The 25614-nt window shown below is 41.0% G+C and overlaps 1 protein-coding gene across 2 annotated transcripts in view; it reads right to left on the bottom strand.

The window, feature by feature from the left end:
• Positions 1 to 605: 605 nt before the first annotated feature.
• The window catches only part of PARN (poly(A)-specific ribonuclease), a 126664-nt gene continuing 101655 nt past the window's right edge, over positions 606 to 25614 (bottom strand). For both annotated transcript variants that reach the window (XM_036409803.2, XM_036409804.2), the window contains 3 exons: positions 20718 to 20904; positions 9704 to 9888; positions 606 to 1588 (listed from right to left, as the gene is read on the bottom strand). In XM_036409803.2, the coding sequence (XP_036265696.1) occupies positions 1536 to 1588; positions 9704 to 9888; positions 20718 to 20904 (425 nt within the window). In that variant the 3' untranslated portion in view covers positions 606 to 1535. The remainder of the gene's footprint in view (positions 1589 to 9703; positions 9889 to 20717; positions 20905 to 25614) is intronic.

Here is a 25614-nt window from a genome sequence, read left to right as displayed (position 1 = left end):
GGCCATGTGTACTCTTCACAGGTATGTCAATCACCATCTCAGGTGGTTTCCCTCTTATTCACTAGTGAAGAAGCAGTGTCGGGCACTAGCTGTTTTCCCTGTGAGCTGTAATGCCAGCAGAGCCCAGCCGGCTCTGTACTCTCCTGCCTTGGTCCCTTCCTTTGCCGTTTCCCACTCCCCCATCTCACTTCCCCACTGAGCTGGGAGCACTGAAGGCTTAGGAGGCGCCAGTTTGGGTTTGTGACTTTGTGGCTATCAGACTCCAGCGAAGGGAGAGGACTAGCATGGGGAACGTTAAGAGGCTCTTCAGTGGGGAAGTGTCTTACAAATCTGAATTCGCAGAACTCATTTGCAGTTCCGGCCAGCTGTGAGGGCTCAGGCTCCTCCCACTGTGGAAAGATGCAGCCTCCCCGCCACCTTTACCAGAGGGCCACCAGCACAGGCTCTCACTCACGAGGCTGGTTCAGGGTTAGAGAGAAAAAAGCAGCTCCGGTGACTTACCTCAGCTTTTCAGGGCTGAACGTTAGAGAGAAATGATGCCTATATAGAGACTGAATATATCATTCACTTATTAAAAAAAAAAAAAAGGAAGGAAAAAAACAGAATCCTATGAAAATGTCTTTAATTTTCACCTTTTGGAAATACATTTTTCATTTTTATTTCTGTGATACAAAAATGTTATATATCTAACAATGATCTCTAGGAAGCAGCTCTATGGAAGGAGATCCACGAAATTCCGTCTGCGCTGTGATCTGCTTTGACAGAGGAAGGGCGGGTACACGCAGCTTTGTCATGATTTCACACAGGCACGCACAGGTGTGCACACATGCCACCTTCTCCCGGGACGGCCACCCACACACGGAGGAGACAACCACACTGGCGAGTGAACAGAGCACTACACGTAAAAACAGAAATTAACCTTCTTACTTGTCCCAGCCCAAGAAGCTCACATCTTAGGGGAAAATAACTCGAAGTAAATATGCCCGAGGCCAAGGCATATGGTCAGCTCCTTTGTTGGTAGAGATTCTCCTACTGGAAAGATAAGCTTGAAAGCTTCGTGTTTTCAGACAGCTACGGTGGGAAGCAGACAGATATAACCGATTTCCGCACTCGGAGCCGGTAACCATGTGCTGGGACGGCCGCGGAAGCCGAGCATGGGGAGACAAGGAAACCCCTTGAAGCAGGAAGGAGTTCAACCCCAAACTCGTCATCACAGCCCCCAAGAGCGTCAGCTCCCCCGTCAGGTGGAGTCTCACACACGCTAATGAATTCATGGGGAAGGCTTCACACGAGCAACAAGTAACTGGTCAATAATGTACACCCTACAGCCTACAACCGTGCTGAGTGTCAGCAGACAGTTTACAACCGAAAGGAAGGGAAAATGCACAGCCACGAAAACAAGAGCTGAGCTTTTTCCAGGCGACGCCATTTTCAAACCCCCACACACACCGCACTCATTGAACAGGGTATGGCTTCCAACGTCTGCTGGTTCTTTCCCAGCGATGGCACCCGCGGCTGTCTCGCTCGGGCCTCGGCTACCACGTGTCGGGAACTTCAAAGAGCTTGGCAGAGCTGTCCGAGATGCTTCCTGGTGGAAAGACAAAATAAGATGAGCAAGGAGAGGGCAGTCCCCGGAGAACAGAGCCGCCATCACAGGGCAGGGCGGCTGCACGGTCACGAGGGAAAAGTCCTGACAGGTCTTGTCCAGGGAGAACTGTGTCCAGCACATGCAGGACAACACAGACACAGCCCAGGTAGGACATGAGGTGCCTCCCTCCCCACTCGGCTGCCTCTGTCATTTTACAGGAGTTAACCATGTGGACACTTACATTTCCCAGTGGCACACACACCATATTCTTTGCTAGCCACCATGCTGAGCACTGTTCGTTTACTTTTCAGATAAGCCCCACACGATGGTACAAATATCCCCATTTCACAGATGCAGGAAGAGGCTCAGCGAGGCTGAGTGGCTGAGATAGAGTCTGCATCTGTCTACAGCACCAAGAACCCCGCCGAGTCCCAGAAGGCTGGGTTTCTGTGATCTGTGGGCTACGGGCACTGAGATCAGCGTGGAGGGAAGCTGACCAGTGCGGGTTCTGAGATCCCAAAAAGGGCAAAGAAGCTTGTAGCTTTTTCCGACCTCAGCAGCTTCGGCTAAGGTCTTCGTGGACTGACGGAACCTTTTCCATTACAAACAGCTTCAACTCAAAGTGAGAAGCCCTTCTTTTCCATCCACGCCACTTTCTGCAACAGAAACTACACAGATGTGTCAGGGCCTGGAGCGCCGATGTCCGGAGCAGAGCGAACGGGAACTAAGTTAGGAAAAGGCGTGTTCACAATGGAAAGTGTAGCGGGCCAGGCTCTTCCTGCACCGCTGGTGTCATGCCTTATTTAAGCCATAACTGCAGGGTTGGCAGGGAAAATGGGCAGAGCCAATCCCAGCTGCTAACATTCCAAGATTTCAAAAGAGGTCTTTGATGATGCCTGAAATGGAGAGTAACTCTTAAGAAGATATGGGTTCGGTGACCCACAAAGTAGAAAATCACTCAGCTGAGACTGGCTACTGTTAATGACAGGAATACCTAAAAGGAACGAGATCTGAACACCTGAAATAACACGGGCATTTCAGCTAAAATGAGAAATCCCACTTCCGATCACTTATTGAGAAAAAATCCAGAGAGAGACAGGGGAGCAGACCAGGAGGGGGAACTTTGATGTTTGCACCGCTGTGTTGAACATGCAAGTCTTGGGACTCGCAATGAAGACTGCAAGACCTCTCCTGAGCAGAGAAAATGGCTGGAGATGACTCACGTGAAAAAGATTCATATGATTCTGCTAAAAAAATATTAAAAACAAACAAACAAACAAAATAAATCCAGAATCACTGTCTTTGGAATAACTAAGTGCTGTATTGGCCCATGATAAACATAACTGGCCTGACCTTCTCACTCATATGTTCCAACAGTACCTACTGGAAGGCAGGAAAATAAATATCAATAAGGGCATTTTTATAATTCGCATCAAATAAATGGCAGCCAATTAGCCACTATACAGGTAAAGGCCACAATGCCCAACGTGAGAAAATGAATTAAAACTAGCCAAGGGGAGCGGGGGAAGGTAAATGACTAAAAGCACTTGCACTGTTATGCTTATAGCAGCACCTGCCATTAGATGGATGGGAACATGTGTTAGTAGGAGTAAGGCGACATGCCACCATATACACAGCAGTGACTCTGTGAAGACCTAGTGAGAAATAATGGAAAGGACTTTGGAGTTGGGCAAATCTGGCTTGCCCATTTTACTAGCTGGATGACTTAGAACCACTTTCACTGCCTCGTCTATAAGATGGACTGACTACTTTATGCCACAGCGGAATCTGGGATCTAGCAAAATTCCTAGCGCAGAGCAAGTTTTTCATACACACTGGGTCCCTTCCCCTGATCAATAAGGAGCCCAACACTGAGCATGGTTGTTCCCAGGAAGCCATCAGCCTGCTGTCAAAAAGATGCTGATTTTCACTGTCTAAAATGTGCAGCTGCTGAATAAGAATATGTACGGAGGAACCAGAACTTTAGGAACCTTAAAGGAGACCTAGACATAGGCAAGCTAGTGTTCTTTCCAGCACTTTCCAGAAAGAGAGCACTGTGGACTGTCCAAGGATCAGTCTCAGAGCTGGTAGGTAAGGAGCCATGTTAAATTTTCCATGGAACTCAGTTTTTCATTTTCACAGTCCTGTTTTTCTAGAGTGCAAAAATTACTTAGGAACAATTTTTATTTTTTAAAACAAATACTTAAGGACATTTGCCGCCTACTATGATGGACCTCAATCCATACCTTGCATCCTTTACAAAGATTAATTAAAAATGGATTGTACACCTAAATGTAAAACCTAAAACTATAAAACTTCTAGAAGAAAACATAGAAGAAAATCATTGCAATCTTGAGTTAGGCAAAGATTTCTTAAATATAATACCTAAGGCATAATGCAAGGAAAATTGATAAATTGGATTTTGTTAAAATTTAAAGCTTCTGCTACTTGAAAAATACTGTTAAGATAATTAAAAAAAAAAAACCTCTGTAAAGTACACACACATACACATACACACACACACACACACACAGAATATGAAAAATTTGGAAGATTTTGCAAAACACCCAAAAGAACTTGTATTCAGAATATATAAAGAACTCTCAAAACTGAATAAGAAGAAAACTACTCAGTGGGGGTATGGAGGAAGGGCAAATATATTAACAAAGGAGAGATTTGGATGGCAAATAATCACATAAAGAGATACTTAACATCAATTAGTCATTAGGGAAATTCAAATCAAAGCAAATCACTACATGCCCATTGGAATGGCTGTAAAAGGACAATACCAGTACTTGTCAATGTATAGGGCCACTGGGACTATCCTACTCTGCTGGTGGGAATGCAAATGGTGCAGCTACTTTAGAAAACAGTGTGCTAGTTTCTTATGAAGTCAAACATACACTTGCTATATGACCCATCGATTCTACACCCAGTATTTACTTAAAAGAAATGAAAATTAGTCCATTAAAAAACCTGTTCCTAAATGTTTATAGCAGTTTGATTCTTTGTAGTCAAAATCTGGTACCAATCTAAATGCCAACTGGCAAAATCTATCTATATAAAAGGCTAAATGACTGACCACCCATCTGTCCAACAGACCAACTGGCCGGTGCATATGATGCACACTGGTAATTTGAAAATAAATGCTGGCTCGCGCATGTGCATTACATATAAAGCTCTCGCTGGTGCCAATCATATGTGTTTCGATTTGTTATTGTCGATTGTCAATTTGGTTGTTTTGTTGACATTCTGAAGCTGAAAGAAAGTGGTGTCATTGACAAAGTATGTCTGAAGACCAACTGTTGGCATTACGTATCTCTGACACTTCATCTCTGACACCTTTTTTTTTTTTTAATATATTTTATTGATTTTGTACAGAGAGGAACGGAGAGAGATAGAGAGTTAGAAACATCGATGAGAGAGAGTCATCAATCAGCTGCCTCTTGCACACCCCCTACTGGGGATGTGCCCGCAACCAAGGTACATGCCCTTGACCAGAATCCAACCCCGGACCTTTCAGTCCCTAGGCCAACGCTCTATCCACTGAGCCAAACTGGTTTGGGCTGTTGTTTTTTTTATGGAGAAAAAACAGGATACTAACTTTTATAAGTATGATGCCAGTGATGTATAAAAATGACAGGCGGAGCCCAACCAGAGGTGCTCAGTGTGGAGTGTTGACCTATGAACCAGGAGGTCACAGTACAATTTCTAGTCAGGGCACTTGCCTGGGTTGTGAGCTGGATCCCCAGTTGGGGGCATGCAGGAGGCAGCTGACCAATGATTCTCTCTCTCATCACTGATATTTCTACTTCTCTCTCCCTCTTCTTTCCTGGCTGAAATCAATTTAAAAAATGTTTTTAAAAAATGAGAGGTGGAGTAAAACACATTAACAAACTATCGAGTAACTTTCTAATTTTCTTCGCTTTACAGATTTTCATAGTGAGCACATTATTTTTATTAACCAAAACAAAAGAGATTAAAAAGTGGTCTACACAATTGGTGACTGCTTCTGCTTATTTATCTTTCAACTAACTAGAGTGGAGAGGAAGGATCTCTGAGAGGTAAGACATCTCTGACCTTAGGTGAATCCAAAAGAGAATCTAAAAGCTACATGGTACACTGGAAATATGCCAAGGTATCATTTTCTACAGAGTGGAATGCTGTATTTGGGAAGATCCTTTGGGGTGCCATAAAAAGTTACTAACTCCTTAGGAAATGCTCCAAAGGGTGGTTTCCCAACAGGCGAAGCCCCCCCTGGATGATTTGTGGGGGTCCCAGAGAGTTGCCAGGAGAAACGGGGAAGGCACAAAAATGCACTGAGCAAACTGCCCCTCAGCCCAGAGCAGCACACATCTCGCTTCCCACACTTCGGCTGGAGACCACACTTGGAGTAATTAAAAAGCTCCTGGGGGGGTCTGTGAACTTTCCCAGCCTGGTTACTCAGCTGACAACAGCAGCAACTGCAGATCTCATTTCTGACTCTAAGGAGGCCTGTCATAGTGTACAGAGAGTGCTGCTCGATGAAGATTCTAATGTTTATATTCTAATCCTATGGCTTTGAGCTTGAAAAGTTCAGCAGACTAGGCAAGATTCCAGTGAAACTCACGGTTCTTAGCAAAAAGTCAAAGGTCTAATGTGCTGCTTTAAATGCAAGTGGGAAGAGAGACTTGGGGCAACGTCTCTATCATGACAGAACAGTCAATGCAAACGGTCCACGTCTCCGGCATTCCTTCGTGACCACTGCCTAGCAGGATGCTCAGGGAACCGCCGGCCCTGGACTGCCCATCAGTATTCAGAGTAGCCAGGCTGCTCAGTGTCAGGCGGCTACTGCCGGCCTACAGGCGGGCTGGGGTTTCTCCAGGCCCTGGGGACCCTCTTCACTTAGTCATCCCGAACAAGTGTGCTACGGAAGCCCATCCATTAAACACTGCCTGGGACCATTTCCCAAAGACAGTTTATTCCAGCATAAATGGCACACAGAACTGTTTTCCTTTATGTACCTTGGATTCTGCAGAGAAAAAGTAGATGGCACTATCCATCTACACTAATCATAATAAGTGTAAAAGAAGGGAGCTTATATTACATATTTGCTTCCTAAAAGTAGGATAGAAACAGCAAAGCCTAAGAGAAAAATAGTTACTAAGTACATACTATGTGCATAAAGTGGAAGCTCCAAGGGGAGAGGTCGCTGGGTTTTTATCAGACTTCACTTGAAAGTCCAGGTTGGTAACTATTTCTGATCCAGAACAACTGCCAGAAATCCTCATGTTTGTACACAAAGAACCCTTTGCTTCCTCTGGTGCAATGTGTGAGCTCTGATCAAACAGCCTCACACTCCCCGCCCTCCCCTCCCCCCCCCGCCCCCGCATATTTGACTTGGCCAGTTGATAACTCTTTGAGCCTTGGTTTCCTATAGAAATTGAGTATGTACTTGATAGGGTTTTTCTAAGGGCTAAACAAGTTAACAAAGGACGTTCCTAGTACAATGTCTGGTATATTATTTAAACTTAAATGGGTCATTTTGTTAAGAAAGGGTTCTAATACTTACCTCCTCATGTACTTCAGATATCACTCTGTATAACTAAGGAAAACGGCAGTTTTGTGTGGGGTTTATTGAGCATCTTTTGTCCCAGGATTGCCACAGAACACGACATTCTATGGTCTTACTTCTTGCTACGTCCTTCTTGGAAAAGAGAAATTTCCCTACAAATGACGCAATGTTTTATGTTTTCATGCCCTCACTGAGGGTGCTGGGTACCCAACACCCCTCTGTGAGTCCCCCGAGTACCTGCCAAGATACTCTCTCCACAGTAGCACAGCTCAGACTTGATGCTTTAACCTGTCTCTGAGACAGACTTTCCCACACTGCAAACACTGCAGCTCAGTTCCAGCCAACACCCAAGCAGGCTTCACGGCTCTGAACTTGAGAGCTGAAGACAAACCCTTCACAGGGCCTGAACCTGATCCTCTCACTACTGCAGAACCTTATTAAAGTCACCAAGCAATCAAAGTTGGTTAATTCCACACCTAAACACTTGACCTGCAGCTGCTAATATCAGGACAAAACGCTACAACAAACCAACGGAAAAGAATCCATTACATTTCTACCCTGCCACTGCTAGGTCTAATTTGGTGAGTGGTACTCCCAAAGAAAGCTAAATTCTCTCAAGTTCTGTGGTTCAATTCAAAGTTGTCAGGATGTTTCTCTCTATGACTGACAATGAAGTACAAAATCTATCTTTTTTTTTTTTTTTTTTTTTCTCATATCTTTTGGCAGTTAGTTTTACTGTCAATGGGAGAGGGGAAAAAAACTATTTAAATGATGATGATATAAATTCAAAACCCCAAATAATTCATATAAAGCTTTCATTTAAACCGATGATAGCTATAAAAGGAGCTAATCTATTAATGCAGTCTATTACTAGGTATTTTGATTTTAATACCTTTAAGATTATGCTGAGATAGGAAAAAACCCTGAAATTTTGTCCCTGAAAAGTAACAGCTAAGCTGAAAACTTCAAGAGAGAACAAGATATGGAGGAAAGGAATACAAGAGGGAGCACTCCCTTTCCGCCCCTCCATCATGCTCAGAGTGACCGCTAAAAGTCGGGCTAACATTTAATATTTAACATGTGTTGAGCAGGTATAGATCAGCAGCAGTAACAAGGTATCACAGATGAAGACTAAGTATGTTACAGATTAAGAACTTCTCAAGAACTTATTTTAAGGAAAGCATGGGAGGCAAGTAAAGGGAGACACCCCGATTCAAGGAGACAGCTCAAATATGCACTCCAGGCTTCCAATCAGAGTTTAAAGTTTTCAGTTAAGTTAGGCATCAGCATATCGTAAAAAAAGCTTATGCGACATTTTGCCACTTCTTTCATTTCATTAATACTGAGGTGCAGAAAACTTCCTACAGCTAGTTTGGCCCACATGCAAAGGAATGAACTGAAACACGAGTTCCTAGCTTGGGTGTGAATCACGTTCCACTGCTTTCCTACCTTCCTTCAGTTTGGTTGTTGGGCCTGCTGACCAGGGCGACTGTCATGATGTAAAGAGACAAGGAACAGGGAATAATGGCATCTAGCTAGCTGGGCCTTCTTCCCCGAACAGACAGTACATAATGTGCTTACAAACACCAGCTTCCTTATAGGACAGAATTAACTGCTCCATGACCCTGGGCAAGTCAGTAATCCATTAGGCCTCTGTTTTCTTAACTGTAAACCAACCAGCCCAGGATGACTGTCTCAGATATTTACATGGACGAATTTCTGTTAAGCATTAGGTGTCGTACTGGATCCTTGGCAAACAGTCAGCAGCAACTATAATCATTGTCACTGTGACTGTTGCCTCATTGGGTTATGGCTGGATCTGACAAGCAAGCCCCTTCCTCCCACACTATAGCCCTGTATAGGGTCTGAGCATGAAGGGCTGAGCTAAGTCATGGATCCTCCATAGCATGTCTGAGTGACAGAGAGGATGTGTGTTTCAGCTTCAGGTGGGCTGGGGCTCACCTTCCGGTCTGCTTCTTACTAGCAGCTACAGGGACTTGCGTATGTTTCTGACGGCACTTCCCTGTCTGGGCTATTGTGAGGATGAAATTAAATATGGAAAGGAAAAAACTCCTACTACAGCATCTAGCACATAGTAAGCTCTCAACATGTGCTAATTTCGTTTCCTTTGCTCCTTATATAATTCTGCTTTAGAGAGAAATTCAGGTTGCCTGGGTTTTCGTGGGAACAGTGAAAAAAACTCTGCTACCAAAAATAATATGTGTAGGAGTAGGCCTCTGTGCAAAGTTAAATGTACATTTAAAATATGGAGGCTACTTTAAGCACATCAGCAAACCTCTAACCCATGGAGGAGAGAGAAGATACCAAAATGGGATAACCATCTTTAACCTTCTCTATCAAGAGCCAGGGCTTTTTTTTTTTTTTTTTTTTTTTTTTTTTTTTTTTAGAGATAGGGCTTTTAAAGGATTCCTCAAACTAAATTAAATTGGTCCTAAAAACATCTGGTCCCTTGCATCAACCATAGCCTCTCCCACAGAACACAAGTTTCCTGCGCGCCGAAGAGCATGCAGCTCCCGAACTTCAGAAAGAGCCATACAAACCTGCTGCAGAAAGGTCCTTCTTCATTTTTTTAAATTTCTTGGTCTTTTTCCTTCCCTCGGTGGGGGGTTCAGCACAGGAATCTGTCTGCTCGAACTCAAGGTCAGAAGTCTCTCTTGCCTCTGAGCCAGCTTCTGCTTGACTGAGACTCAGCTTTCTCTTTCTTCCTGTGCTGGTAGCTGTAGGACTGAAAGGCAGACAGTGGAACAACATGAAATATGTTAAGAATAACAGGAAGACTAGCCTATAAAAATATTTTAATACTCTTAATCCTATGAACACTTAACTGGCAATCAACTACATGGGCAGCTGCTGCCTATGTGTAAGTTAAGACCTTATCAACTGAAGTCTAAAGGTTTACCCATGACAAGCTTATTCAGAAGCAAGTTCTACATCAAACTTGGAGACACACACACACACACACACACACACACACACACACACACATCTAAGCTGTTCTAATTGCTTAAAGAACAATTTAAAAAAATTGTTTATATCAATTAGCCTATGGTAGAATTGGTTTTATTATACGGTTTGCTGGTCTCTGTTTTAGTAGAACTAGTATAAAATAATAGTCTTGATTACATTAAATCAGAAGCCAGCATTGTTCTCTTCACAACTACCTAATGGATACACAGCAGAACAGAAGCAATCATGAGTCAGTTATCACACTGCACATGCATTTGAATACACTTACAGGGCATATCCCACCTTCCTATAATTCTCTCCTATTCCTAAAAGGTGCCAAATGTATAATTAAACCTGGCTTCACTTTTAAAGCTTCATAGGATCTGACATGTTGAATTACATAGAATTATATGTCCCAATTTTTCCTTAAGAAAATGTTTCCTGAAATATAACTTGATAAAAACAGAGACCACATGGCCAGTGTGAGTCCTGTCTCTTCTAAATGAGTCTGTAAATAGATTTTTATTTTTTTTAATTATAGCCCCCAAGTTTTGAAAAACATATAAAATCAAGTCATTCTGCTTGGAACATTCTCCTACGTAAGTCTTCCCTAGGAAGTAAATACTTCACAATGTTACACCTGAAAAACCTTTGGTTACCCAATTATATAGTATTTTGGTCAGGACTGTATAATCTGAATGTAATCATAAAGAAACAGCACACAAATCCAAATAAAAAATATTTTATTGAAAAAAAAAAAAAAGTGTCCAGGGCGGGGTGTGTTCTTTAAAAAAGTCATAAAAAAGACTAAAGAGACAGGAAAGTTGGATGGAACATATATAAACAGGTGCTTAGATTGGATTATAGACTGAATATTATACTGCAGGAGAAAAAGCTATAAATATGGGATCAAATAAAAAAACAGATATGAACAGTTAAATATTAGATCAATGTTGAATAACCGAGATTGATAACTGTACTATAGTTATGTCAGAGAATAGCCTTATTTAGAGTATTTGGGTATTAAGGACCACTATATATCTAACTTCCTCTCACATGGTTCAGGAAAAAAGTAGTATTGTTGGTGTAGTGGGGAGGGGGTTGTTGGGGAGTTGGAGGAGAGAGAGAGAAAGAATGCAATACAGAGTCTGTGTACAGTAAGCCAGAAGCCCTCACTTAATGACATCAATAGGTTCTGTGACTCTGAAGCAAACCGTATAATAAAACCAATTCTACCATAGGCTAATTGATATAAACAGACATTAAGTTTCAATGGCATCTAATCAACATTATAGTGAAACAACACTGAATGAAATGATGAGGACCTGCTGTATAGAGACAAAGAGAGGAAGGGTAAAGGGAGGAAGAGAGAGCATGTGTACACAAAGCAAAAAAAGAAATGGAGCAATATGTTAACAACAGATGAATCTGGACAGAGTTTCTTGTTAGATACAACAAGGGTCTCAAGGTCTAGACAGTTCTAAATGTTATTCTTGCTAAATGTTAAAATGTGGCACAGTATTTTGCAGATCAGCTGTAAACTGGATGAGCTTGACTGGAATGCAACCAGATAAGTGTAGCCAAGTACAAAGAAGAAATCAATGTGTAACAGACCTAACAATATTTATAAACAATGGCTAAGCCTCTCTTCAAAGAGACAGAGCTTTGAATATGAATCCTCTTACTTGCTGCAAATAAATAAAATTACTTTGCAACAACCACCTCTGTCTTGAATAGAACACCCCAAGTGGCAAACCACTTGAGTTTGATAACAGTATTTGTGTGACTTTTTTAAAGTTTGAAATTATTTTCAAATTAAAAGTTAAATTTTTTTTTCTGAGAAGCATGATATGTAACAAGAAAAGTAAATTTCATTGAATATCTTCTGATACCTGCTATGACACAATCTAGGGCTAAAGTGTGTGTGTGTTTATACATGACTAATAAATATACTAGTATCGTCAACCTATTAATACAAGAAAGAGGAAACCTTGACCATTAACAAAATGTCTCATTTGATACTAGATGTTTATCCACCAACTTGGCTCACACGCTCGAAGTCAGCACCTGTCCCTTTTCAGTCTTCAATGCCTGAGCCCTTCTCCTTCAGAGAAACTCATCCCCTCATTAACTACTTTTCATCAGCTTAATAAGTGCCTCCCCCAAGCAGCCTCCAGTCTTACCCAATTTATTTCTACCTATCACCAGTCCAGCTCTCCCCTCACCCACTGCCACTGTGGGCACTCCCTATCTTACCCAGACTCAAAACAGGACTCTAATTGGCCTGTCTCTCCCTCTTCTCCTCTTTCAAGTCTCTCTTCCCCTTCAAAGCCATGCCTTCCAAAGCTGCCAAACTTCTTCCAAAGCAGAAATTTGATCAAGATGTTCCCAGCTCAAAAACTTCTATGGCTCTCCACTACAAACCTAAATTTAAACTGCTTGGCATACTATCCAGGAATCACTGTCATCTGGGTCCCAATCTGCTCTTCTAGCCTTATCTTCCACTAGGCAGTCGAGTTGCAAATACAATATACATTGACCTTAATGACTTCCAATATATGCACTTTCCCATATATCCACCCTCTCTTTTGAGAGCTTTCCAGTCCCAATAGAGCCTATATTCCCCACTTCAGTGTTGCTACTGTCCATCTATTCCTGATTAAACACCACTAGCCTTGAGGATGTTCCCCATTTCTCTGCTCAGCGTTCCTTTCTTTAAATGCTCCCCATAATATTCAGTTTGTCTGTCTCAAGGGGTCTTTAAGTCATCTATCATTTACACTAATAAAAGAGTAACATTCAAACTGACCGTACCTCTGTGATGCCCATCAGCCAATCAGGAGTGAGTATGCAAATTAACCCAACAAAGAGGTTGGGCTAATTTGCATACACAGGCACCCAGTGGTCAGGGACAGGGCAGGACACAGGCAGTCCACACCGCCCCAGCCACTCCAGGCCTCTGGGCAGCATGGGAAGGCAGAAAGGAAGTTCCACTGGGAGCAAAGGCGGTGCCAGCAGCCAGGGGAAGGAAGGCCCATTCTTGCACAAATCTTCATGCATCAGGCCTCTAGTTTTTATAATAAACAAAAATTGGGACCCTGAGAAAGATACTGTCTAAAAATGGGTCCTGGTGGCTCACTGGGCTCAAATTTTAAAAAACAGAACCTAGCAGCTATTTCTATGCTGGGGCCTCTCACACACCCCATACTTCTGGAGAAGCCTGTACTAATCTGCCTGCGCACACTGTGTTTCTGTCATCTGAACGAGCCCTTATAAAGGAGTTCCTAGAATCCTATTTCAACCAATAGGATTGAGGCTTTCCTCATCTGATCAGAGCTGCATAAATATCTTCACCAGCTAATCAGAGTAGTTCTGTTCTGACCAGAAATATTATGGGGTTTGTTGTTGTTAATCCTCACCTGAGGATATTTTTCCATTGATTTTGAGAGGGAATGTTAAGGAGGGGGAGAGGCAGAAACATTGATGTGAGAGAGACACATCAATTGGGTTGCCTTCCCCACAAGCCCCTACCAGGGCAGGGGGTAAAGCCTGTAACCAAGGTACCTGCCTGTGATCAGAATCAAACCTGGGACTCTTCAGTCTGAGGGCTGATGCTCTATTCACTGAGCCAAACCAGCTAGACATGTGTTTAAACATCTCATTTGAGAATAACTTTTAAATATTAAGTATATGTGACATCTTTTAATGTTTAAATGATATTTATTTGGCATTCCTTTGGTGCTATCTTAATCTTTTCATGTTCTAAATATCTATATCAGGTAGAGATTATTTATTGAAATACATAATTTTTTATAGTATATTGGTTCATAATAATAACCATGCACTTATTATATCTTACTTTACCAAACTACCTCTCAAATTTTTAATATAACCCTATCACAGAAGAGTAAGTCACTGTTTTATGCTAACTCATTATTATTTATAAAGTGCTATTAAATATACAGAATAATGGATAATTTGGGAATTTTGATCTCTTGTTCCCAAATGCTGAAGATTTGAGAATTTGGAAAAGTAATGTTTCTCTCCCTTTCCCTCTTCCTCTCTCCATCCTTCCTACCTCTACTCTCTCTAAGAATCAATGGAGAAAATATCCTCAGGTGAGGATTAAAAATAAAGAACAACAACAAAAAATACACTATTGGAAATCAACTGACCACATGTGTGGGGGGTTTTCTGGACTATTGTGTTTCATTACCCTTCTTTATGGGGCACCATACTGTCTGTACTCCTGTTGCTACAATAATACGTCTTAAAGATAGTCAAGTCCTTTCGTTGGCTGGGAAGGTCACGCTGCTGGATAAAATACTAGCCGCCTTTCATTATAAAGGGTTGCCCAGTTTAAAAATTCTCTCCTTTGAGACTTGTATATGTCCATTTGAAGTTGAACATGTGTTTTCATTCCTATTTTACATACAAAAAAAGCTCATCAAATGACTTCCTCTAGCTGGGTAAGCAGATCTGAGGCTGTCCTCCAAGTCCAATGCTCTTCCATCCCCATCTTTGCAGAAAGGGCCCCCTCAGAAAGGGTTTCCCTGACCCCTGAGCCCAAGCAGCCGCTATCCCTGTAGCATCCTCTGCCTTTTATTTCACTCCTAAAACTCATCTCTGCCCGTGCTTATTTATTTTTTTGCTATTTCTCTCTCCATGCCACTAGAATGTAAGTTCTGAGAGCATGATCTCATACACCTTGCTGACCATAGGACCCACAGTGCCTGGCCCAGGTCCTTATAGAGCAAGTCCTCTTCAGTCAGGGTTTGTTGAATGGATCAGATCAGTGGATGCTCTCCCCACAATGCAATAGGCCAAGTGACAAACCTACTTGCTTATTTCCTCCTGAATTATATATATATATTAACAAGATTTACATTTTAGCTGAAACTGGTTTGGCTCAGTGGTAGAGCGTCGACCTGCGGACTGAAAGGTCCCAGGTTCGATTACGGTCAAGGGCATGTACATTGGTTGCGGGCACATCCCCGGTAGGGGGTGTGCAGGAGGCAGCTGGTCGATGTTTCTCTCTCATCGACATTTCTAGCTATCTCTCTACCTTCCTCTCTGTAAAAAAAATCAATAAAATATATTTTTTTAAAAAGATTTACATTTTAGTACAGTACAACTTCCCCAGTCTGTCTGGATAACACCATATTCCCTACCAAAGGTAACTAAGGGAAAGAGGGAATGTTCCACTGTGCAAACTGACTCACACAGCAAAATGAAATGGAAAAATCTGAGGAACTGGGAGCTAGAAAATGCATTACCTCTGTCTTCACAAACTCTTATGCTGAGCTCAAATTCCATGAGCATAACTGCTTCTGTATTTTGGGGCCTGATCTGGGTGAATGAGGCGAGGATACTGAATAGACTCTGCCTTGGAGATTGCTGATAACTGTGACTCATTTCTAATACAAAATTTGATTTCAAAGAGCAAAATGAACATAAAATAAGCTATGTCTGTTCGATAGCTTCTCAGTAAATAAAGAACATCTTTTATGGGATGGGAGTAGTTGGGAGGAGGAGGATTTTATATATGTATTTGTCAGTACTAGGTATGAAGTTGATTTGCAAATATGAGATTGGCCTAAGTGAGAAAAATTGGTTCTGGGTTACAAAGAATCAATGGCATTCAATTAGAAGTATTTTATAAGAACTCATTTTAAATATATTAAACAATCCCCTACTGGTAACTCACTGTAGCTCATTTTTGTAATCCTCACCCAAAGACATTTTCATTGATTCCAGAAATTAACACCAATTCCTAAATAAAGAACTCAACATACAATTAATTAAAGCTGAATACAGAATACCTGAAATTTTCAGAAGCTAGGACGAATTTTACTTTGCATCAAAATTTACCCTTGATTCTGATGAAAGGATTTGCTAAGGAAACCAGTAATGTAATCAAAATTATATAGGAGGAAAAATGATCAACTCCTCCCATACCAAAATCCAACTACTTTAGAAAATAAATTACTTTAATTTTTTTCCCAGGAAATTAAACATAACCAATTGAACACATTATTTATCTGTAGAGAGATATAAATACCTTCACAAAGGCACACCAGAGAATGGGATGTTAGCTCATTTTGGAGATGGCAAGTAGGGAGAAGCATGACAAAGAACTTTGCATGGAGAAGGAAACGGAAATCTAAGTGCTGTGTAAAAGGCCTGCCATGGTGACAAGGGAAGGAGGAAGGAGGCAGAGAACTGCATAGTGGCAGGGTGCCGATGATGGTGGTGTCAGCATCCAGCATCTGTTCCTTCCACACCTGGCCCAGCGACTGCTACCTCCTCTCCCAGCCCCACTGGAGCCTTCAGCCCTGGGCTGGGACAGGGAACTGGTGGTGGGTGGCAGCGGATGTGGCCCCTTTCCCAGGGGGACTGAGGGTCAGCTCCTTCTTTGGGGCTGGCAACCAACTTTTTGTCCCTCCCCCCAGCCAGTAGGCCTTGATCGGCCTGCTGTCCACCCACCACAGGGCAGCATGGAGGCAAGGAAAGAAGGAGGGGGAAAGGTAGAGAACCACGCGGTAGCAGGGCACCAACAATGGCAGCATCTGGCATCCATTCCTTCAGCGCCCAGCCTGGTGACCATCGCCCCAATCTGCCCTAATTGCCGGCCAGGCCTAGGGATCTCAACCATGCATGAATTTTGTGTACTGAGCCTCTAGTTATTCATACATTTCATTGAAATATTTTAAAACCATCAAGAACTTCACAAAGATCCACTTAACATATATGAATAGCTACTGTACCAATAAATCATTACTTGTCTGGTTATGTTAAATGGATACATTCAGTTCTGCTACTAATTGGCTTTGTGACCTTGTATAAGACACAGCTTCTCAGACCCTCCAGTTCTCCTTTGTAAGCACAAAAAATGGACTGGATCACCTCCAAGTCCTTTCCAGCAAATATATGGCTTTATCAACTAATACTTTTGCTCACACAATTATAGGTGTTACCCATTCTTTAAAAGAAATACCTACATTTTTTCAAAAATTTATTTAGCCGCTCTATCTTACCGGTTTGGCTCAGTGGATAGAACCAAAGCGTTCTGGGTTTGATTCCGGTCAAGGGCATGTATCTTGGTGCAGGCTCCTCATTAGCCTGGGCCCTTATTGGGGTACATGCAGGAGGCAACCAATCGAAGTATTTCTCTCACATCGTTGTTTCTCTTTGCCTTTACCTCTCTCTTCCATCTCTCCCAAATAAATAAATAAATAAATAAATAAATAACCTCAGGTGAGGATTAACAAAAAAAAATGCCTAGCTTTCACTTCCATTCATCTGAATTAGTGTGATATTACTATATTTCACAATTATTAGCATTTGCAAGTAGAAATGACACTTAGTAATCGAAACAAAACAAAATTTATGGTATTAGAATTTTAATCCTACATGCTTTAAATCTCTTCAGAAATTGTCATTTTTGGTGGTTTCTATTTTTCTTAAACCCATTAAACCCAACCTGAGAAGAATAAAAAGCTCGAAATATCAACTGATCAGGCTCAAATTTGGAAATGAACTACTGTTTCACAAATGATGTCGAAGGACAGAGGTAGGTGAGGTTTTCATACTCATGGCAGGTACCAACTCTTACTCTCTGCCAGGGAACTCATTTCCATATGAGTAGACAAATGATCTTAGCTAATAGAAAGAAAGAAATTGTGGATAAAAGAAGAGGATCAAAAGAAAGCTATCGACCATATGGGAAATATTACTATAATTCTAATGGTTTCATTATATTCATTAATTTAAACATCCTAAATCATATATTTAGTCAAAGTGATGATGAGATGACATCATTAGCACTAATTTGACTTGTTGAATCAACAGAGTTATGATGGCTTTACCAGAAGAGAACAAGTTCTCCCTCATGAAATAAAGAATGTAATTTCAGCTTCTTCAGAACAGAGGACAACCTGTCACCAGATGTTCTCTTACCAAGAAATGACATGCTTCTTACACATCTTGGTTTGATTTTTGAAGTGCCTTCTGGGAATAATTTGTGACTATAGCAAACTAGAAACCAATCCCCTCCAACATTTTAGAATCATTAATTTAAGATGATAAATTAATGTACCTCATGGTCATTACCAAGAATTCCCCAGTTCTTTCTACTGATTTCTGCAGCAGCATATGAGATTGATTTGCTTTTATGTTATTTTTCCCCTAAAAAAATGTGGTAAGGTATGTATGGTTTTCAAACTGAGATATTCCAAGGCCCCACAGTTGATCTATTCCCAACTTCATATGGTTCTTTGTAGAGAGCGCCTGGGAAGGCACATGAACATTTTTTAAATTATTGTCAGCTGAATTCAGTGGTGTTGGCAGAGCCAGATCCTGGAAACACACCTTGCCAGAGGCAAGTGTGTTGTCAGCCTGACCTTCAGCTCAGGGGCCAGAGGGTGGATTTCATTACCTAAATCCAGCCAAGCACCAGGAACAAACATGATTATCTAGGCCCACCCAGAAATGACAATTACAAAGAAGCCACAAGAATGCACATAATCTCCTTTGTCTTGGGCTTTAGTAAAACTTCCTGTCCCACCTGCTTTTTCCTTCTATCTCTGTCACTTTCTTAATCCCTAGCAGCCCCTACTCAGGAACTGACAACTTTCTAGCGGCGTTGGACACAGAAAGACAGAAATATTTACACTTCTTTCCATCTAAACAGCAGGTAAGACAATAAAATAAGGTGGAGCCGAAACCGGTTTGGCTCAGTGGTAGAGCGTTTGTGGACTGAAAGGTCCCAGGTTCGATTCCGGTCAAGGGCATGTACATTGGTTGCAGGCACATCCCCGGTTGGGGGTGTGCAAGAGGCAGCTAGTCGATGTTTCTCTCTCATCAATGTTTCTAGCTCTCTATCTCTCTCCCTTCATCCTCTTTGTAAAATATTCAAAAAAAAAGCATTCGGTGTGTCAGTGAGCTTTACACCTTTATACTGACAAGACAGAGAAAGACATAAGGAAGGTAGCAGAACAATGATATATCTGAACTAGAGCACTGGGTCACAAATCAATCTTTCACAAGTGACTTTACAATATTCACGAGTTCCGCTACAGGGTTGATCCTTTAAATTAGAATGAAACCCAGGTTAGCAGGTTAATAAGGAGGCTAAAAAACACTAAGCCATTTGCAGTGTAAAGAATCACACTTAAGCAAGATGCAGAATAAGAGTGACTTCCATGCTATTTGGCAAGTGAGGAAAAGAAGGTAGAGAAAAGTATGTGTTCATTACCATTTACCTAACAAAAGGTTGGGGTTTATATATGCAGTTAGTTGTCTATGTATTTATAAGAATGGAAAGATATACTAAAAAGTAATTAAACTGGTCACTACAAGGGAGGGAGAAACAGGCCGGAGAAGGCGCAGAGAGACAAGCTCGGTAGATTTGATTGTGGAACCATATAAATACTTCACATAATTATAAGACAAAATTAAATTTTTAGAAAGGCAATCCATAAAAGCAAATATAAAGCAAACCTAAATGCTTATTGAGTTGGTAGCTTAACCACACAAAAAATTAATTACTTCAAATGACTTTAAAATAAGGTAATTTGATTGTTCAGCCCTAGTTAGATATACTCTAGGGACAAAAATCGCCCAAATATGCAGCCTTTCTTCACTAGAGAATTATATTTGTACAATCATAATAATATACATGCTATATACCTCCTGCTATCTCTTGGAATCAACCTCTCAAGAAAGCACAAAAATATAGATACAAAAAGTAGGAAGTAGTATAAATAACCTAATGTAGTTAACGAAAGTGAGAAGGGGACAGAGAGCAAAGGAAGGTACTATATGTGCTTAATTTTTAATTTTATATAGAAGCAATCAAGATATATTGGCCAGAGTTGATAAGACTTTTTAGTTAAAGGTAGAGTGAAACCACCAAAAGAAAATGATAAAGTAGCCGTCACAGGGAAGGAGAACTGGGAATGAGGAGCAGATTCCCCTACACCCGTGCATTTTATATTCTCTTGTACTATGCAAGCTTTTAAAAATTTGTGCATTTATCACTTCAATGGTTTAAAAAGTATCATGGGAAACACTTTCTCTGCTAAAACATATGTAACCCAAAAGATCTACGTTGAATTTGCTAACACTGCTCAAATACAAGAAAGAGTCTGAGGTCACTAGATAACTTCTACAGTACATTCCAGAAACTAAAGGTCTATCCTAAGGAATATGCAAATTTTAGGAGGGTCACTTGGTTAATATACAGATACAGATGTGATAAAATCTATTTAAAGTTCTGAAAGGATAAGCTGTAGAACATGAAGCAAACAAGAACAAAACAATAGGAAATTTCCCCAGAAAAAGGCAGCTGAGAACCAAGAACAGAAGCATTAACGTTGAATGGAGTCAGGAGTAAGAAGACACAAGAGATGGTAAGCAGTATGAGTGAACCAGCTGTGGTTGATAAAGCACAGAAAGAATTGTAACTTCTGATATTATGGGGAAAGTTTTTTTTTTTAAAGTCCTATCTCAAAAGTCAGATTTATTATTTACATTAGTGTAGGGAGCAAGAAAAAAAGATACTGCTAGAATAACTGTGCTTTTAAATCAATAGCCAATGATTCTTACCTTTTGGTGCAGTAATAGTGATTCTGCAGAGCACAGGATATGCACTGATTCAATCGCTTTCTCTCAATCTCCTTCCAACTATCTTCTGGCCACTTTCTCTTGATCTGCTTCTCCTCATGTTTTTTCCCCACATATTCAGCATAGGTCTGAATCCGATAGCTTTCTGCATATTTGCTGGTATTGACAGCTACAAGAAAAAGAAAAGTCATTATGAAAGAGCCTGACCTAGCCCCCGAGGTGTCACTGAGGTAGTCAAAGGAGCCCTGGATTCAGGTGTGAGCTCAGACACCAGCTCTGACACTTAGAAGCCAGGTGGCCTTGGGAACATTCCTTGGGCTCGCCAAGTCTGAGTTTCCTCATCTGGAGGAAAGAGAGAGTCATTACTCCACAGTCTCACCCACAGTGTGAAAGTGCTCTGTAAACTGTAAATAACCGACATGCTGTAAGTAAAAGATTAATTTTCAAAATATTTGCAGATAGCAATGCTGCTTAAAAATTATTCATTTCCAGAGTAAGAAAATGAAGACAACAACAAAACAAAACTACTAAGGGAAAACTGTAAACCCTCATTTATTTTGTTAAAAACAAAAATGGCAATAAAAGCAATCTTCACTGTCAAATACTGAAATTCTCTGATATGTCTGAGTCCAGTGTTTTGCATACATGATGTCTAATCTTCACAACAGACTTAAAAGGAAGGAACTGATTTTGCTGATGAGAAAGCAGGGCCACTGAAGTCAGGTGACTTGCTGCAGACCTCACCCCAAGTGGGTGGCAACAATGGAATGCAAAACCAGGTTACTTTGACCCTAAGGCCAGGGCCTTCTTGCTGCTCTGCACCTTACTTCAGACTCTGCAAATTCAAGAGATGCCCACAATGCCTAAGACATGCCTCTTCTCCTTCCGCTTTTAAAGACTGCTAATTCTCTGTAATGTGCCTCTGGCTGGCAGGAATACTTGAAAGCTGGATGGAGCTTATTCCCTCCTTGGTGTTAATGCTTGACTAAGGCCAGGTCAGTTTTGTTGCAATCCTTTGCTGTGTCCTCTCAGAGGCCAGTGGGATGGAAAAGCTGGTGGAGTGGGAGTGAGGACCCGTGGAAGGCCTGTGGGTGGGTAAGCACCCACTTGCTGATTCTGGCGCATGCAATTTGAGCATTTACTCTCCTAGCCCACTCTCACTGCCAACAATTATAACCCACGTTGGCAGTGAGACAGTAAGATCCTGGCCTTGCTGATCTGGTACGTCGGCAGCTGCAGAGCACCTTACTGTTGGAGAGAGAATCCATATACCCAGTTCTAGCCAAGTTCTTGGTACAGAGAACTTCTCAATAAATATTACGTGAATGGGTGCAGGCAGAACGCAGCAACTGGTGATAAGCATGCAGGATTTGAGAACATCAGAACCGGACAAAGGACTCAATTATATTAGGGCCCTGAAATCAGAGGGAAAGACAACTGTGTGAGAGGCAGCTGCTCTGTATTTCCTACACTTGACACTTAATCCTCATTCCAAGTGGGCCAGATTTGCTAAAACTTCTCAGCACAATAGTTGATTACAGAATGTCGTGCCCTAAATGTTTAGCTATTTAAAGAGCAAAATAAAAATACAGAAAAGAAAAACCAATTCTATAGAAACACAAATTTTACTAAGAAGTTTGCTGTACTTTTCAAACATTCACTCTAGAGTTAAAGAGAAACAAAAAGAAAGAAAGAAAAACAGCAAAAAAAAAAAAAACCATGAGGGTATTAAGGAGCTTAAATAGTATACAGTCTCCCAAAGAAGTAGAGTAAGTTACTGAAATGTGAGCTCAAAATAGTGTTCTCTGACTCACTCACAAGGAGATAAATGGGCATCAAATTTTGGAGACATGCTATTGATCAAAGTCACTCCTTTCTTGAAAACCTTATTCTTCATGACAGTTACTTTTTTCCTACTTTCAGTGGCCACATTTCTGACTTTTCCCCTTATTTATCTAACCACCCAATAATGTCCATGTAAACAAACACCATCCATCTATGCTTCCATCCAGTAATTGTTCACTGTCTGTCTAGGGACTATGCTAGGTATTTGATTAAAAAAAAAAAAAAGACACAGTCTCCATCCCCTTAAGCTCACCCTGTCACATGCAAGCTTTATGTAGAGTTGATTTCCCTATCTCCCTGAGACTATCTACTAAAACAGGTTAACCTACCAAAATGATACACAGAGAACCCATAGAGTCTCCCATCATTATTCTGTACTGACTTGGTAAATAAACACTTCCTGGATTTTCCTCTTTAACTTTCATTCCTATATCCAGCATGTTCATCTTGCAAATGTCCCCAAAAGGGATGACATCTACGATAATCTCTTTTTTGAAATTAACTGGGACTACAGTGCACCAATAGGTCTGAGTCAGTATCCCCCATGAAAACAAAGGTGGTAACTGGATCACCAAGGAGCCAAGTGAGCTGTTTAATAGTGTCCAATTGTTTCCAATCATTTCACTCTCAGTCCCATGGACAAATGTTACACACAACCCTCTAACCTCCGAAGGGGAATTTATTTGAGCACATTTGGAATTAGGACTGCTTTAAAAGGGAAAACAAATAACAATCCACTTTTCACTCCTGGCCTTCACATGGCAATAATTTACCAGCATTCCTTCAAGTCCCAGCAGCTTTGCAGCTCTCGGCCTTTAATCTGGAAGCTAAATTCTGGCTCAAAGCCACCCTTCTAATAGATGAATCAGCAAAATGAATTGGCTGTCAGCTGTGTCCTCCAGTGATTCCAGCTTGCCTGTCAGAAGCAGCGTGTAGTCAGCTGCTTGGCAACACCAACCTTTTCCAAATTTGTCAAGGAAATGATTCAAGGCCATCTTTCGGCCGTGCCACTTGGTTAAAGCCTCTGGGGAACTAAAGACGCTGAATGTCCTCCCAGTTTCCTTATAGCTGAGTGAGAGCAGCTCCTCCCACATAATAGTCTCATCCACTCACAGCTTCATTGCACTGAGTCCACTGTCTCTTGACACTCAGCACACATTTCAGCATTTAATCTTCACAGTAACACCACAAGAAGGGGTGTTCTAGTCACCACGCAGATAGTGAGACAGAGCATTGGGGAAGCTAAGCAGCTTGCCTAAGACCTTGCAGGAGAGCAATAAAGCTGGTTTGAAACCAAGATGGGTTCGTTCGTTCTCTCTCTCTCTCTCTCTCTCTCTCTCTCTCTCTCTCTCTTTCTTTCTTTTTTTTAATGTAATATTGCCACAGGTCTGCCATATATTTGTTTGCATTTATGTATTTATTTAGATGGTCAATTATTTTATAAAATGATTCTTTTAGTAGTTTTATAGAACTATTTAAAATGTTTAGATTTCTTCTTTCTAAAAATTAAGAACGTTCCATTATTGTCAAGCTAAGGCTCTCTAAGTTGATAGATACATTATGTTTAAGGATAAGAAGAGTTAACACCAGATGTAGATTCCTTCCTAAGTTGATCTATAAATTTAATGAAACTGCAGTAAAAAAAAAAAATAATAATAATAATAAAAAATTTTAAATCCCAGCACTTTAATATAACATTGGAAAAAAATTAAATGAAATGAGAAACAAATCTGAACAGAAAACAGAGCAGTGGTAGCCAACAGCAGAAGGAGGTCAATTACAAGGAGATGAGAGAATTTTGGGGTGATGGAACTGCCCTATATGTTGAGTGTGGTGGTGATTACATTTGTTGAAATACAGAATTATTCAACAAAGAGGGTACTTTTATTGTATATAAGTTATACCTCAATTATTCTGTGGAATTAGAAAGGTTGATTCCAAAACTTAAATGGAAGAACAGGCCAAGAATAACCCAGACATTTCTAAAGAAGAAAAGAAAGGGGGACTTGCTGGGTAGACAAATAAGCTTATTGTAAAGCTACAGTAATCAGGCAGTGTAGTAATGGTACAAAGACAAACTATGTGACCAATGGCGTAGAGAAGCCTAGAAATAGACTTATGCGTCTATCAAAGATTGCTTTTGGACAGACAGCATGACAGAGAGTGTGGAAAAGGAAAAGTTGGAAAAATTGTTTATCCACAGGAAAAAAATGAAATTGAATTCTTACTCACACTGTGCCAAAAAATCAACTCCAGATGGGTGAAGTACTTAAATGTTAAAAGCAAACTTGAAAAGAAAATATAAGTAAATATCTTTGTAGATTGTTTTCACTCACTTTAAAGAGAGTGAAGACAATCTACAAAATGAGAGGAGATATTTGTAACATATGCAACTGATGGAGTTGAGCACCAGCATACATAAAGACACCTACAAATCAATAAGAAAGCACCCAATAGAAAAATGGGCAAAAGACATAAAAAGCATGCATAGCCACTTCACAGAAAAGGAAGCATATAACGACAATAGTTAGATAAAGAAATGTTCAACCTCAGGCAATAGATAACATGTTGTAGATTTGTAGTGGGAGGGAGAGAGCGAAAGGGAAAGGGAGGGAGAGAGAGATAAAGGGATGGATGGATGGATGGATGGATACAGGTGGGGAGAGAGATGAAGAGAAGTAAAATAAAAACAAGAAAATGATTAGCACAGCATTTGGAAGAGTGGCTGCCCCCGGCAGGGAATCAGGAGGGTGGGATAGGGTAGTAACAACAGGTAGATGTAATTTATTGGCAATATTTTAGTTCTTTAGTTGAGTGGTGGTTTCCTAGATGTTCATTACATCTCAACCAAACAAATTGTTTAGGTTTTCTGTTGTCTACCCTGTCCTACCAAGGACCATTTCCAATACAGACTGTCCAAGTATAAAGGTCTATGAAAGACCAGGTTAGTTACTTCAGTCTCAATGTCTTCTGTGGTATGAAGCTGCCCCTGAATGGTCCAGGTGGTGTCAATGTGCATGGTTACTGAAATGCC

Source organism: Pipistrellus kuhlii, unplaced genomic scaffold (genome assembly GCF_014108245.1).
Source record: "Pipistrellus kuhlii isolate mPipKuh1 unplaced genomic scaffold, mPipKuh1.p scaffold_m20_p_4, whole genome shotgun sequence".
Taxonomy (NCBI): domain Eukaryota; kingdom Metazoa; phylum Chordata; class Mammalia; order Chiroptera; family Vespertilionidae; genus Pipistrellus; species Pipistrellus kuhlii.
The sequence above is the reverse complement of the archived record's forward strand: the minus strand, read 5'-3'. Positions and strand labels throughout refer to the sequence as shown.